Source organism: Gossypium hirsutum, chromosome A10 (genome assembly GCF_007990345.1).
Source record: "Gossypium hirsutum isolate 1008001.06 chromosome A10, Gossypium_hirsutum_v2.1, whole genome shotgun sequence".
Taxonomy (NCBI): Eukaryota; Viridiplantae; Streptophyta; class Magnoliopsida; order Malvales; family Malvaceae; genus Gossypium; species Gossypium hirsutum.
The window spans coordinates 74067686-74082733 of record NC_053433.1 but is presented as its reverse complement, the minus strand read 5'-3'; the positions used below and the strand labels follow the sequence as shown (position 1 = coordinate 74082733).

General features: G+C 35.8%; 1 protein-coding gene across 1 annotated transcript; it reads right to left on the bottom strand.

Moving 5' to 3' along the window:
* Positions 1-1347: 1347 nt before the first annotated feature.
* On the bottom strand, positions 1348-3116 carry LOC107941507 (cyclin-dependent kinase B1-2). The gene is made up of 3 exons (XM_016875060.2): positions 2986-3116; positions 2761-2899; positions 1348-1734 (listed from the first exon to the last, which is right to left on the bottom strand). Exons 1-3 carry the CDS (start codon positions 3114-3116, stop codon positions 1642-1644), a joined length of 363 nt encoding a protein of 120 aa, XP_016730549.1. The 3' UTR covers positions 1348-1641.
* Positions 3117-15048: the final 11932 nt, after the last annotated feature.

Below are 15048 nucleotides of genomic sequence, written 5' to 3'. Positions count from 1 at the left end.
TCAAATTCAACTACAAATTATAGGTTAATGGGTTTGAAGCAGCACCAACAACTGTAGCCATGGGATTCGACAAATTGGGAGCAGCAAGAATTGCAGTAGTGGTGTTTGATGGAACTGTAGTTCCTACATTCAAACAAGTTCAGTCAGTTAAGTATCTAGCATTTCAATATGATTCAACAAGCATACAACTATGATAAAGAGGAGTTACTCTTAGTAACTAGGAAAAATATGACATAAAAAGACATCAACTTATTTTTCCCATGAAGCAAAAAAAGAACATCTTAACACCATACATCAATGGCAAGCAAGACCAAGTCATTTTGCCTCTATATTAATGGATTTTCTAGCAGCAATCTGAAACACAACTCCATAAGTTAAGCTATCATAAAGATACAATTATGGCTATAATAGTGGACCTTTATAAACTTTAAAATATAGCAGCCAAGTACATTGAATAATAAACTTGAGCAAAAGGCTGCAGAAGAAAAAAGCAAACTGATTTCTATGATAGAGAAATCAATGCCCGTATTGATAAAGAGAAGGCCAACAACCACAATAATAAAGAGACATTTAAGCCATCTAAGAAAAAACATAAGCATCCATGTTAATCAGATTCACCATTTTGACCATGCAACAACTTATAAAAAGATATAGAAAAAAACGCTTATGAAAACAACTAAACATGAAAAAATACCTGCATATATCGCACAACAGTACTAGTATAATCAACAGCTCTCCTTTGGGTCAGCCTTCTCATTCTTTTCGCAGCAAATTTGTCACCATGAGCTGAAAGAAGTATTTAATAGAAAAAATAAAAGAATTTTGTCAGAACTAAAATTTAGATAGCCTAACTTTCCAATCATTTCAAAGGAAAATCGTAAACTCAACAATTTCAAGGATTAAACTGTGGGGGTTTTAAGCATTTTAACCATCTACTTTGAGGCCAAGGAAGTATACAGCAGTAAAATTTTGCAATTTTCTCTCAAGGTCTGCACATATGTTCTATGCTTATAATCAGATTTCCTTCTAAAAGTGACAAACAATCCAAACTAGAAACACAGTCTAATTTGAAGTAGAAATCTATTAGACTGTTGTACCAACGACGATTTAGCACCAAAACTTAAGATCATAGTCAAATATGGTTCAATGACAAATATATAATTGCAAAATCATCACATCAATGTCTCCTTTCACATCCTCTTCAACTGTCATTACAATTTCTTCAAACAAGATGTTCCAGAACCAAACATCCATTACTCATCATCATTGGTTTTTCAACAAAAAAAAACATAAACAGATCAATAAAAGTTAAAAAACCGACATTTGAAGTTACCCGAAGATGCTCAATGAAAAGATTAAAACCGCATTAAATTAGATATCAAGAGAAGTTTCAAAGTGAACTGGTTGATATTTGTATCATTACAAACTTGTAAAAGGTTACACACGAATAAAAAAACAACTTGTCAGAGACTGTGGATCACCTAGTTGATGACAACTAATCTCCCGACACATATTTTGAAGCTCAGAAGTTGGTGCTTTAGAGTTTAGGCTCAAGGAAGCGAGCACCTAGTGAAAAGCAATGTACCATTCTAAGCGAGAAAAGAAAAAATCCATATAATACTATAACCATACAATGCAAATTCAGAATTGGGACTTATCAAGGCTGTCAAAATAAGGATGATCCATAGCTGCTTTTGCTGATATTCTCTCTGCAGGGTCATATTTAAGCATCTTCTGCAATAACCAAAAACAAGAAGCTATTAGCCTCCAAAATGTGCAAGTAATAGAGAAGTAAATCAGTAAATCATGAGCATGAGCTAAATGTTGTCATTGTCACAGACGGTAAACCCTTTTTATGTGTTATATCATTCCGAAATTATTTGGCAATGATCATGTTGTATGACTTGAAATTGGCATCCTTGCAAAAAGGCTAAGGAAATAGGAATTAAAAGAGTAAAAGGCACCAAACAGACTACTTTCAGTTCCTTCTTTTGCTGTGCATATACCTATGCATTAAGGTCAGTGGACATATAGAACTGATAAATTTCATGTATATCACTACTTGTTCCTTTCTATTCTTTAAATATTTGACTTTGAACATATGATCATAGATTAAAAAGCTTTTATTGACTTGAATCACTCTGACCATTGCTATAATCCTAGTATAACATGCAACGAAATTCCAAGTGAATTCTAAATAGCTTCGATGCTTTTTCTATCAGTCTTCTCTACCCTCTTAGTCCTATTCACATGGCCTAAATGTTAATCATGCTAGACTTTATTTTTTTCTCTCAAAATTCTTCCCCATGGCAAGACTGCAATTGTGAGTTGAAGACGACCTGCACTTGGATAAGTGTCAAATACAAGTATTGTCCGACTCAAATATGCTTAGTTTTTTTTTCATGCATTTTGAGAATCATATGAATTATTCATACTATTGTAATGTATTTAATTTACTATGATTGTAAACTAACAATTTTTTTCACAATCATTTTGGATTTTTTAAATTAATCCATGACTATATAATTTGAACTTTTTGGGAGTTTGCTTGTTGGCAGCTTAATAGAAGTAAAAAAAAATTCAACGGTACTTAATTTTCTTCTTAAACTCTAATATGTAGAATGGTTGCTGCTGAAATGAGACTATATCAACGGATATTTGTTTGAAACAAAGAATAAATCTACATTAGAAAACATGACTATATTATGATGCTTTGATTTGAACAGTTTGTTGATGTTTAGTAAAAGAATGAGGACTTACAGAGAGGAGATCAACCCTTTCAGGAGAAAGGGAAGGAACAGCGCGTTCCAAGTTCTGAGGCTCCCACCGTGGGTACACGTGCCAATCCCTTAGAGAGGTAACCCCAGGCCATTGCTTCTCAGTTGGGGTGCCCAGTAACCTTTTCAATTTTCACCCAATTAAGAAAAAAGAACGAGAAAAAGGGCGGTAGCTAGGAAGAGATACATTGGGAAGAAACAAATATACCTGAAAATGTGGAGCAATTGCTGGAATTCAGAATCCCCCGGGAACAATGCTTGCCTTCTAACCATTTCGGCGAAGATGCATCCAACAGACCACATGTCGACGGCGGTCGAGTAGTGAGTAGAACCAAGCATGGCTAAAAAACCGACAAAAAACACAGAATAGAAATGTTAAAAAGAATGGAAAAATAAAAGAAAAAACGCTTCACTCTTTCTTCAATAGATTAAGCTAGAATTTCCAATTTTGTGAATATATTGAAGAGAAAAAGAGAGGGTTTTGGTGTGCGGAGCAGATAGTGTTGGGAGGAAATGGGGAAGGGAAATTTGATGCCGAGACGAGAAGAAACGATGACGACAGATTAATCAATGGAATCAGTGGGAAATGGGAGGAGAAAATGATTAGGACGGAAGAGGAGAGGGTCGGGTAGGGAGGGAGGGTAAAACAGAGAGATGGGGAGGGAGGCCGGGCGTAATGGCTAATACAACGATTTGGGAACGGATTGTAAAACACGGGAATTTGGGGATTAGGGGCGTAATGTAATACGCGCATAATGGCTAATACAGCGAACCAAACGCCGGATTAGGGGCGTAATGTAATACGCGCGTAATCGGGGCGTAATGGATTGGGTAATACGGCGAACCAAACACGCCCTTAGTGTTTGTAGTCGAATTAATTATTGAGTTTTGTATATTGTTACTAATTAGTCCATTTTAAATGCTAGTTTTAGGGTTTGTAAGTGTGTTGTATTGTCATTTTCCAGAAACAGTAAGGTGTGTGACTCAAACTCAGAAAAACAGTAATGGTGTGAAGCTGAAAAAAACCACTGCAACGCCACATGACCGTGTGCCAAACCGTGTGGGCCACACAAGCTTATTTCAGGCTGTCTGGGCTACATAGTTGGGCCAGGTTGGGCATGTAGACCACTCGGGCGTGTAGGCCATATTCAGTAAACTCTAATTAAGGCCATAATTGAAGTGGGTATCAAAGTTAGCAATTTTGTAAGACTTGTTAAGAAATAAATATGATCTTGATACATGAATTTTGATATTCTGCTTTTGTATGTGTGACTTCTATAAGCATGTTAGCATGTACTAATGTGTAAAGCATGTAGGATATATGTGTATCTAAATATCTGGTTAGTGTTTGCATGTACATTGGGGGTGAGATAATGATGTGATGAAGGAAGTGTGACAGTTTAATGATCTACCTTATGTACTGGTTTTAACCACATATTTTTTCTAGTGGCTTGACTAAATTAACTGATTCTAGCAGATTACTGCACTATTTCTAATAGCTTGATTATATTATTCTAAAAAGTGACATACACTCACTTATAAGTGTATGGGGTTGGATGGGTATTTATTACCCTAATTGGTGTGTAGGGATGGACAGTGATGGTGTGTAGTGGATTGGGGTAGGATCTGTATCTGTTTTGTATTAAATGTTGCAACACATGATAAGCCATGTCATTTGTATCAGATTTGATAATCATGTTGCGTTGCATCATATGCCATGTTGTGTATTCTATTCAGTATCTGACTTCTGTGTGAATTTGCTATCTGATCTGTTCGTATGGGCTGAGTTACACATTGAGCTTTGTAAACTCACCCAAACTTTCTGACTTCTCAAGTAATCAACAAACTTAGGATCAGGCGTGTAACACTCCAAACCTGGCCTAGAAGTTTTGACCGAATATTGAGGAATTACTTCAAATTGTTCAAAAGCTTTTATTTTAATCAAACTTAGTTGTGCATTTTAGAAACTTAAAATTTGGCAGAATTCTCAAAACCTTAAGTCCAGAAACACTATTTCCAACCCAGAAATTAAATTTGAACTCATATGTTTAAAAATACCAATGTTGACAAATAATTTCCAAAACTAAGGTAAACATTCATTAAAAACCATTTAATTATTTATAGAAAAACACTAAAGTGATTACTTAATCTTTGTAGCAGAAACTTCCAGATTTTAATCTTGAAAACTAAATTTTTAGTTTGGTAAATCATATGATTTTGCAGTTTTACGTTAAAATACCAAAACTAAACAAACAACACAAAAACAAAGGGAAAAGCCCAAAACAAATTTATAGTCCAAAAATAATTAAAACATAAACCAACTTATATATTTAATCGATAAACAATCCAAGCTCCCGCACGCCATCCGGTCCTAAGCTCATAGTTCACCTGAAACGTATTAAACAAGCGAATGAGCTAGAAGCCCAGTGTGTATCTTGAACCACAAAATAGAATTTCCTTATAACATACACAAACATAAACACCAATATGGAATTTTACTTATAATGTTCACATATGCAATTATCAAATCAGAATGACACAATACCAGAAACATAAATCAAATTAGAATAACATATTTCCAGAACATATATAATATAAAAGTGTCATATCATGTCAGAACAAATCCTACCCCCATCCACTATACACTAACTCTGTCCAACCAATCACACTAATAGGACTACATGAGTCTATCCATCCAATCACACTGGGTCCTGGTGGTATGCCACTCATAATGGTGCAACTGAGCTCCCAAACATATATTGAGGTTTAATAACCAAAATTGCAGTAATACTGCTTGAAAACACTTCTTGCATCATCAAAACCCAAACCACACGCAACGTGCCATGGCATGCATATACAGAATCAAAATGATAAGCATGTAGGACATACTGACATATAATAATAGAAAACACAAGGCATGGGAGCTCGCACTTTGCAAAATATATTTATCAAACCTTATTGAAACACATCAGTTTTGCCATGAAGTCATATGCATGGTTATATAACAGATTCAGATATATACAAATTAACATAATCACATATCATAGACATATATACAGATAGTAAACTAGGACATACCATCAGAACTATCAGTATTAGATCATGCAAATATATTTCACATACCTTAAACACATTGTACATAGTAGCATATTAATAGATACCTTGTTTCCAAGGCTTAATTTGTAACGCCCCAAAATTTATATTTCTGTTTCTAGATAAACTTAACACAAATGTGTATCTGCTTCAGTGGTTAAGTGTTCTGGGTGTGTGTGTGAGGTCCCAAGTTCAAGCCCTGTCCTTGGAAAATTTTGGTATTTTTCTGATATAAGCCTTATACTTGCTCAGTAGGCTTATATTAAATTATTTGTAAAATTATAACAGAATGGGCTTGCTGGTCTGGTGGTTAAGATGTGTGTTGGTTGTGTGGAGGGTTTGTGTTTGAATCCCTATGTGAGCGTGGGACTCTATTTTTGTTCAATTCTGTGAGAGAGAGTTTGATGGAATTTGGTCTCTGAGTAATGGGTTAGTGGGAGAGATTTGAAGGATGTGAGAGTCATTTTAGTATTATCAAAATATTTTATTTGACTTTACCAAAAATTCCTCTTTCCATTTTAACGTTTCAGACTTTTCATATTCCCTGTCAAATTTTCTTCTTTCCCCTGCCTTTTCGGCTTTTCAATTCGAATTTTATTTGTGCAAATCCTAGCGGTGTTCGTACGATAAGTCCTATTTTAAGTAATCTTATTGTTTTGGGTTAGGTGTCTGATAAGGGGTTTGTTATTGTTACTTTCGGTTTAGGCGAATGACAAGTTTTGACTAGGGGATTCAGTTGTGACTTAAGTGTTTGAGATTTTGGCTCGGTAGCGGTGAGTATTCGAGTGCGTTTAGTGATGTGGTAAGGTTATAATGGTGATTTAATTCCGTTTGAGTTTCGTGAGAATTAATAAATTCAGAATTTGGTATTGTCAATTTTAGGTCCTGGAAGGATCAGGAGAGATTTTGCCGCGAATTGATACTAGGTGTGTACCGAATTGTGTCGAAAACAAGGTTACGAAAAAAGTTGAAAACCCCACTGTCAACGTCACACGGGCATGCGGTCGCCCATGTGGTAGGCCGTGTAATGGAACACGGGCGTGTAATCGACGAGGCCAGGTCATACGCAAGACATGGCCTTGTAATGGCCAGGTAGGCCATTTATGACACACGGGCTAGACTAATTTGGGCCTTGTGGGCCACACAGGCGTGTGGGTCCACATAGGTAGTCTACACGGGCGTATGTGATTTTAGGCTAGGTTGTGTGATCCACACGGCCAAGGTCAATTTGGACCGAGTAGGCCACATGGGTGTGTGGGCCCATATGGGCAGGCCACATGGGTGTGTGAGCCCATTTTTACTGAAATATTTTTTAGGGTTGTACGAGTCACCTAATTTGACTGTGAACCTATTGTAGGGTCGGTAAGCGTTACTTAGACCCCAAGATGTGTGATCTGATTGTATTTAATGCATGTATTAAGCATGATAATTTATGCGTGATCACTGATAATTATATATGAATGACTGATAGTTGCATAAAAGTATGATATACTGTATGTTGCATTGCATGGGGGGATGATTATGATTGGAGGAAGTGTACTGAAAGGCTCTTAAGCTATTATCTCGTAGCTCGGCTAGAAATTTACTGATATGTGCCGCATTCGGTACAACTTGGAATGTAAGGATGGGTGGGTGTTATAAACCCCACATGGAGTGTAGGGATGGATGAAGATGGTGTGTAGAGGCTGGTGGGTAGGACTCTGTTTACTGATTACTGTTTACATTACTACTATTGTGATGGGTTAAAGCCCTAATGCATATCTGGTACTGAATTGAAATGGGTTAAGGCCCAAACAACTATTGAAACTGTAATGGGCTTAGGCCTCAGACTGCATTTGATTGTTTACTGCTAATTGATTGTATGCATGTTTTTTGTAGGATTACACATTGAGTTTACGTAAACTGAACCCTTCTGTTTAATGTGATCAGGTAATCCCTAAGCCTAGACGGAACGGTACGGCGGAGAACTCAACGGTGACCACAGTTAATAACACTCTCTGATTTGACTTCTGGTTATATTATTTTTACTATTATTGCTGGGTAAATTTTTTTCTTGATGTAATTAGGGATTTTCCTTAGACTTTTACTTTATTTTGATTTTCATGGATTTTATAACTGCACAAACTCAACGAATAAATGGTTTTCTCTAAAATAAAGGGGTTTTCTTAAAATGGACGGATTTACTTAATTAACTCAGTTTTTATAAAATAAATGAATTTTTAAATTTTTCGCAATGAGTCACGCTTTAAACAATTGTTTAAATGAGTAAAACAAATTTTGGAACTAATAAGAGATAAGGAAAAGTAAGTAAATGAAAACAGTTTTACCGCAACGACATGGTTTTCAAACACCCTATCATGTGATATCGTTAGATTTGGTCATAACGTCTAGGCCAGGTTTAGGGTGTTACATTTAGTGGTATCAGAGTCAGGTTACAAAACTCGACTGTGGATTTGGGTTTAAAACTTGGTTTTTAAGAACTGATTTTCAAATGATTTGAAATAATTGACTGAGAATTTGATACACTGAGTCTCCTGCACCGATCCTGTAAGTATTCTGAAAAAATTTTGTGTTATTTTGTTCTAGAAACACTTTAGTAGTGTATACTAAAACTGTAGTGAAACTGAAACTAATATAGACTTTACTTGTGAAAAACTTGTGAAAAACAAACTCTGGATTTATGATACAGCTTGGCATAAAACACTTGTTAATCAATACTGGAACTGTAACTGATATATTAAATTTATAATACAGATAATCCGAATAGACATGAGCGCACGAGGTATCTGTGAACAGGGTACTAGAGGCCGAGGTAGAGGCCGTAGAGGGGCTCGAGGTGAGTTCTCTTCTCTGGGTAGCATGCCGAATCTGGACACGAGTGAGACGTCAGTGTCCCCTGCTATTGAGGCTGGGTATCAAGATCGCATGGATGGGGACGATGCATTGTCCCAGGCTATGTTAAGGATATTGGAGAGGGTCGCTGGGCCTAATACTGGATTTGGGGGCCGTGGGTTAGTTACGGAACGACTCCGGTCCAATGGAGCTGAACTTTTTGGGAGTGTCACTAGAGTCAACCCTAATGTGGTCGAGTACTGGATTGAGGCCACGAAGCGGATTATTGATGACCTGGATTGTACCCCTGAGCAGAAATTAAAGTGTGTAGTCTCTCTATTACGAGACGAGGCTTATCAATGGTGGCTGACTGTTAGGGAGGCCATTCAACCCGAACCTCTGACCTGGGAGTTTTTTAAAACCACCTTCTAGGGGAAATATGTGGAAGCCAGTTATGTGGACACTCGTAGGAGGAAGTTTCTGAATCTTACTCAAGGGGATCGATCAGTGGCCGAGTATAAGGCCGAGCTCCTAAGATTGAGCTGCTATGCGCTAGGTATGGTGGAATCGGAGTATGAGACGTGTGTTCTCTTTGAGGATGGCCTCAAAAATAATTTGAAAGTTCTGGCAGCTCTGTAGAGGGAGCGAGATTTTTCTGTTCTGGTCAAGAAGGCAAAGATCGCTGAGGATGTTAAGCACGCTGAGCTCCAAAACAGAGACAGAGAGAGGGGTAAGAACAAGAGGGATTCGGAGCCCTCGAGTTATGTACAGAGGCCTAAGAAAAAGGCCACATCTGATAGGCCAGTTAGAGCTGGGCCCCCTGTTATTACCACTAGACTGTAACCGTTCGTAAATTGTGGTAGACGCCACCAAGGCTAGTGTTAGAGGAGGACTGGGGCGTCTCTGAAGTGTGGATCATTGAATCACTGTATTAGAGAGTGTCCGTTGAGGGTCAATCAGATGCAAGCTCAGGGTATTGGTACTGCACAGCTACAGAGGGTAGCACAGTGACCACCGAGAGGCCGTGGTCAGGCTAGGGGTGGTAATGGCATGGGCCGTGGACAAAGAGCACAGAGCAGAGGTGCTAGACAGACTAAGGCGAGACAGCCTACTTTTGTTTATGTTGTACGTCACTGATAGGACAGAGATGCTCTAGACGTCATAACAGGTACATTTTTAATTTATGGTGTACCTTATCTTGCACTGATAGACATAGGTTCCACGCATTCCTATGTAGCTCATAACATATCTAAAAACTTGGAGATTTTGGTTAAAAGCACCACGAGTGAGGTTACTATACTAGGGATGGACTAGTTGGTCAAGCATCGTGTAAGCTTCGATTGTGCGACCAAGAAGGTCGTCTTGAGAACTAAGGAGGATGATGAGGTAGTTGTGATTGGAGAACATTGGAACTACTTATCTAATGTGATTTTTGCTCTAGTGGCTGAGAAACAAGTTTGCAAGGGATGTGAGGCGTACTTGGCCTACGTAAGTGTTTCCACTTCTAGGGAATTCACTGTAAAGGATATCCGCACTATAAAGGATTTTTCGGACGTCTTCCCTGAAGAGCTATCGGGTTTACCTTCGAATCGAAAAGTGGATTTTGGGATTGAGCTTTTCCCTGGTACAGCTCCGAGGCCTATTGCTCCCTATCGTATGGCACTGAAAGAGCTTACTAAATTTAAGGCTCAACTGCAGAAGCAGTTGGATCGTGGCTTCATTCGTCCTAGTGTGTTTCATTGGGGACCACCAGTTCTGTTCGTTAAGAAAAAGGATGGGACCCTGAGGATGTGCATCGACTGCTGACAGTTAAACAAGCTGACCATTAAGAATAAGTATCTATTACCGATGATCGATTACCTGTTTGACCAGTTTCGAGGAGCTTCGGTATTCTCTAAAATTGATATCTGGTTTGGGTTTCATCAGTTGAGGGTTAAGGAGGCTAACGTAAATAAGACGGTGTTTAGAACTCATTACAGTCATTACGAGTTCCTAGTGATGCCATTTGGACTGGCTAATGTACCGACAGTTTTCATGGATCTGATAAACCAGGTATTTCAGCCCTATCTAGACCGGTTTGTAGTGGTGTTCATCGACGACATATTGGTTTATTTGAGGACTAAATCCTTCTTAGTGGGTGTTAAAGGCAACCTACTAACGAAATTCATAAGGAGTGATAGAAGCGCAATATAGAACATCTAGTAATCACAAATCATGGAAAAATAACAGAAATTGAAACACTTACCATAGACAGAAGAACCCAATCAGCACTTACACAATGACTAACCCGTTAAACTCCATCCGATAAGCACAACACATGAAAAGAAAACAAATTGATTTACGTTCTAACAAAGGTTAAATTTGTAAAAGAAAAGAGTAAAAGTTGATTTTTCTTCAAAATGTATGAACCAACAAAAAAAGAAAAAGAAAAACAGGATACTGAAATGGTAGGAGGGAAATAAAACAAAAGAAAAGTTAGAAAAAGTGGGTAAAGGAACGTGAGATAAAATGGGAGAAAATAGTAGGAAAAGATAAATATTTTATTAATATTTATTATTAATATATATTTTAAAAGAAAAATCTTTCAAAAACTACCCACAACTCCCACTAAAATTGGTACCTTATTCTTATTAAATTTTCTTTGGAATTTAAAACAAAAAGAAATAATTTCGACTTTGCTCACATATGGATTCAAACATGGGACACTTGGGTAAGCTGAAGCCTTATCACTGAACTAGCAGGCTCATTCTTGTCAACAGATGAGCGAAAAAAATTTATAAACAAGATGTTCAAAGATAGAGGTTTAGGCAAAAATGATAAAAAATCTAAGACAATGTATTTGAACTCAAAATCTCTCTTACAAGCACAACACTTAACTACTAAACCAATTTGATTTACTTGTCATAATTCCCACAACCTTTACCCAAAAACATGACGTGACCACTCTTTGTCTCACTAACGTAATTTCTTCTAAACCGGTTTTTGGGATGTGACAGGGCGGCGCATGGGAGCTTGGATTCATATTTTGATTTATAGATAAGACAATTTATGTTTTTTTTAACTATTCTGGATTTATCGGACTTTTTGGACTATAAACTACTTTGGACTTTATTTTTTGTTTTTGATTCACTTTTGTCGAATTTAATAATTATTATTTTTAAACTGTGAAACTATTTGTTTTTATAATTCAAGTCACAATTTTCAAAAATATAATAACTCAAAAATTTCAATTGCAAAATAAAGTAATCACTTAAGTTTTTTTCTGTAATGAAAAAAATAGTTTTAACGAGTATTTTTCTAAAAATTGGAAAGTGATTTACCAAAATTAACATTGTCAAAATGTACGTTCTTGAATTCAAAATCTAGGTTTAAATTGAATTCATGTAATTCCTCAAGCTTTGGCCATAACATATAGGCCGGGTGTGGGGTGTTACAAAAAACCAACTTCTTAACAAGGCTTCAATCAACTTGCTTAGCTTTACCTTTGCCACTTCCTTCACCAATGTCTTTAGTTTTGAAAACAAAAAAAAACAATGAACCAACTATATTTACCCTAGAATTTTCTTAATATATATCTAAGTTCATAATTCAAGCTTAAATTCATAAATTCCTAAGAATTTTACCTTTCAAGTAATTAACTCCACCTAGACATGGGCAATGGGATCAAGATTAGTAGAACGCTTCAAATTCCTAAAACTCAAGTAAAAATAAAATGAAAGAGAGGCTAGGAACTTGTGGTTTTGAGGAGATTCCAAGCTCTTCATTTCCGTCAAAATGGCAAGAACAAAAACAATTTCCCTTTTCTTCGTTAGTGTTGTTTTAATGTCGGTACGCCTCATAGCGCAATGAAAAAAATTCTGGCGATCAATAACCATGGATCCAAGTACGAGAAACGAATTGAGTTGAAATAGAATTGAAGATACACATTTTTTATCTGATCCCCTAGCGCGATGTTGATCCCAAATCGCAAAAAAATCATCTTGGCCTCTACGTAGTCCACCTAGTCAAAGAACGGACAACAAAACTTTCCTTGAACCTTTTAGAGAGAATTGTCAAAATGGCTATTAAACCCTCTTTAATCTTTTTCTTGGTAACATACACACAATTAGGGATTTTATTCCTTTTTCTTTAATATCACATAAAAAACAGAATTATTCCTTTAGAGAATCATATGGAAAGTATTAAAACATTATATCTTTTCCAAAGGAATATTAGCTTCCATATTTTTATATTTGACTAAAATTATTATAGCTATTTATTTTAATGATTTCGGTAAATTATATTCAGTTAATATTTTTATATGAATCGAATTCATATATTAATTTTAACTATTTTCTCTATTTGTGTACAACAAATTTGTACATATAATGCGTTCAATATTTAACTATTAAATTAAATTAATTCAATAATTAATTTAATTCATCTGACAAATAAACACAATACTAATGTGTTTGAATTTGTTCGCTTCAACCATAGGGTGTGACCCTATAGGCTTTTGTAACGTTAGTAGTAATATTAGAATATTTCTAATGTTATAAGCAATAAGTGGCATATAGCATTGCATCATTGCTACCCTAGTTACAAGAATTCGTGATTTAACATAATTATTCTGTGATGAATTTTTCATGCATTATATCACTTTATCCTTTATATCTACATTGGACACAAGTCATAGAATAGTCACATTTGCATAGTCAAAGAATAGTCACGTTTGCATAGTCAAATCTCATATTTCTTGATATACTAAGTAGACTACAATAAACAAATAAGTGCGATATCTCATATCAACTTATTTGAGCTTGGTCATGCATTTCTAGTCTCACTCCATCAAATGGCATAAGATATTGCTCCTATTATACAAGAGGGACAAATGCTGTCTCGATTAAGCATATCCCATTACATAAATTATGGCATACCCAATATCAGTCTTTATAGTATAGCCTGTTACGGCAAACGTTTGATTTTATCAAAATATATGACTCACGATATTGGGACAATGATGATCTCAAGTCTGAAGATCGTATACATAATTATCACAATGAGTAATGTTGTGACTATTACATAATAATTCAAGAAACATACTCATAGTGGGTCAGTCCAATATGTTGTTATCTAATATTAATGTATTGATTGTGACATCCCTATGTCAATGACAACACTTTATCATAAATCAACTACACATTAGTCTCAATGGATTATTATTGTCCCAGCCTACAATAATACTTGACTAAGGACCTTTTATGAATAATCATATTATTCTCAGGATTTTATTATTAATCGATTTATTTACGCACACAAAAAGCAATTGAAATAACAATGGCAATGCCTTATATTAACAAATAAGGTAAAACGGGTATATGATTACAATCATCTCATGATTGGTCTTTGGGCATACTCTAACAAAAATTTAGTGAAAGTGAAGAAGAATAAAAGGAAATAGGTTGTATTTACTAGGAAAAATCTAAACCAATAACTTGGTTCAACTATAATGACTACTAATTAGTGGGGATTAGTGTTGATCAATAATTAAGTTTGTCTACTAACACTTTATGCTTTAGGGATTAATAGATATAATAGGTCTTAAAAAATCTCCTTTGCAGTCCTTTATAAATTCTTTGAATTCAATTCTTTTTGTCACATCTATGCATTCCATTTTTCAATCCCTTCAACTTACTCCATACCTTAATTTACTTATTCACAATTCGAATTAATTTACAAAATTTTTTATGTCACATTTAATTAACTAAACATAGATGCAATCAATTCAGTGTTTGTTCTCCTAAATTAAATTAATGACATCACGAAATGGTGAAAATAAAGAAACAAAAGTTTTAGAGCATTACAGTCGGGTTCGAAGGCACCTCGCCTTTAACATTTGTTTCTTCTCATGCTTGGGCTTTGATTTCAGCTCCAGCTTCAGTGAACTTACCAACATCCTCATTTAGAAGCTTTAATTTTGAGATGTAGTCAAATGAGTTAGGTTAGGTTTCCTTCTTAACAACATTCCTCAAAGAGTGTTCCTTACCATAAGTGTCAAACATTTTTGGAAATATGGTTCAACTAGTAAAACTACTTTGAACAGTGACCTAACCAGCATCTTGTCCTGCAACTCTTGAATATTCACCATCGTGGACTCCTAGGTATAGTACTCTACATAGGGCCTATGAATATTCCACTTCGAGAGAATCTTTAACATTGTGGACTACTGAATACAATATTCTTGAAAGAGACCTAAATTGTTCACCAATGATGGAATATACTAACAACATGTAGGCCCCAAGTTAATGGATCTTCTTGTGCAATTCAAAATCTCGTACCCAATATCAAGCTTATCTTCAACCTACAC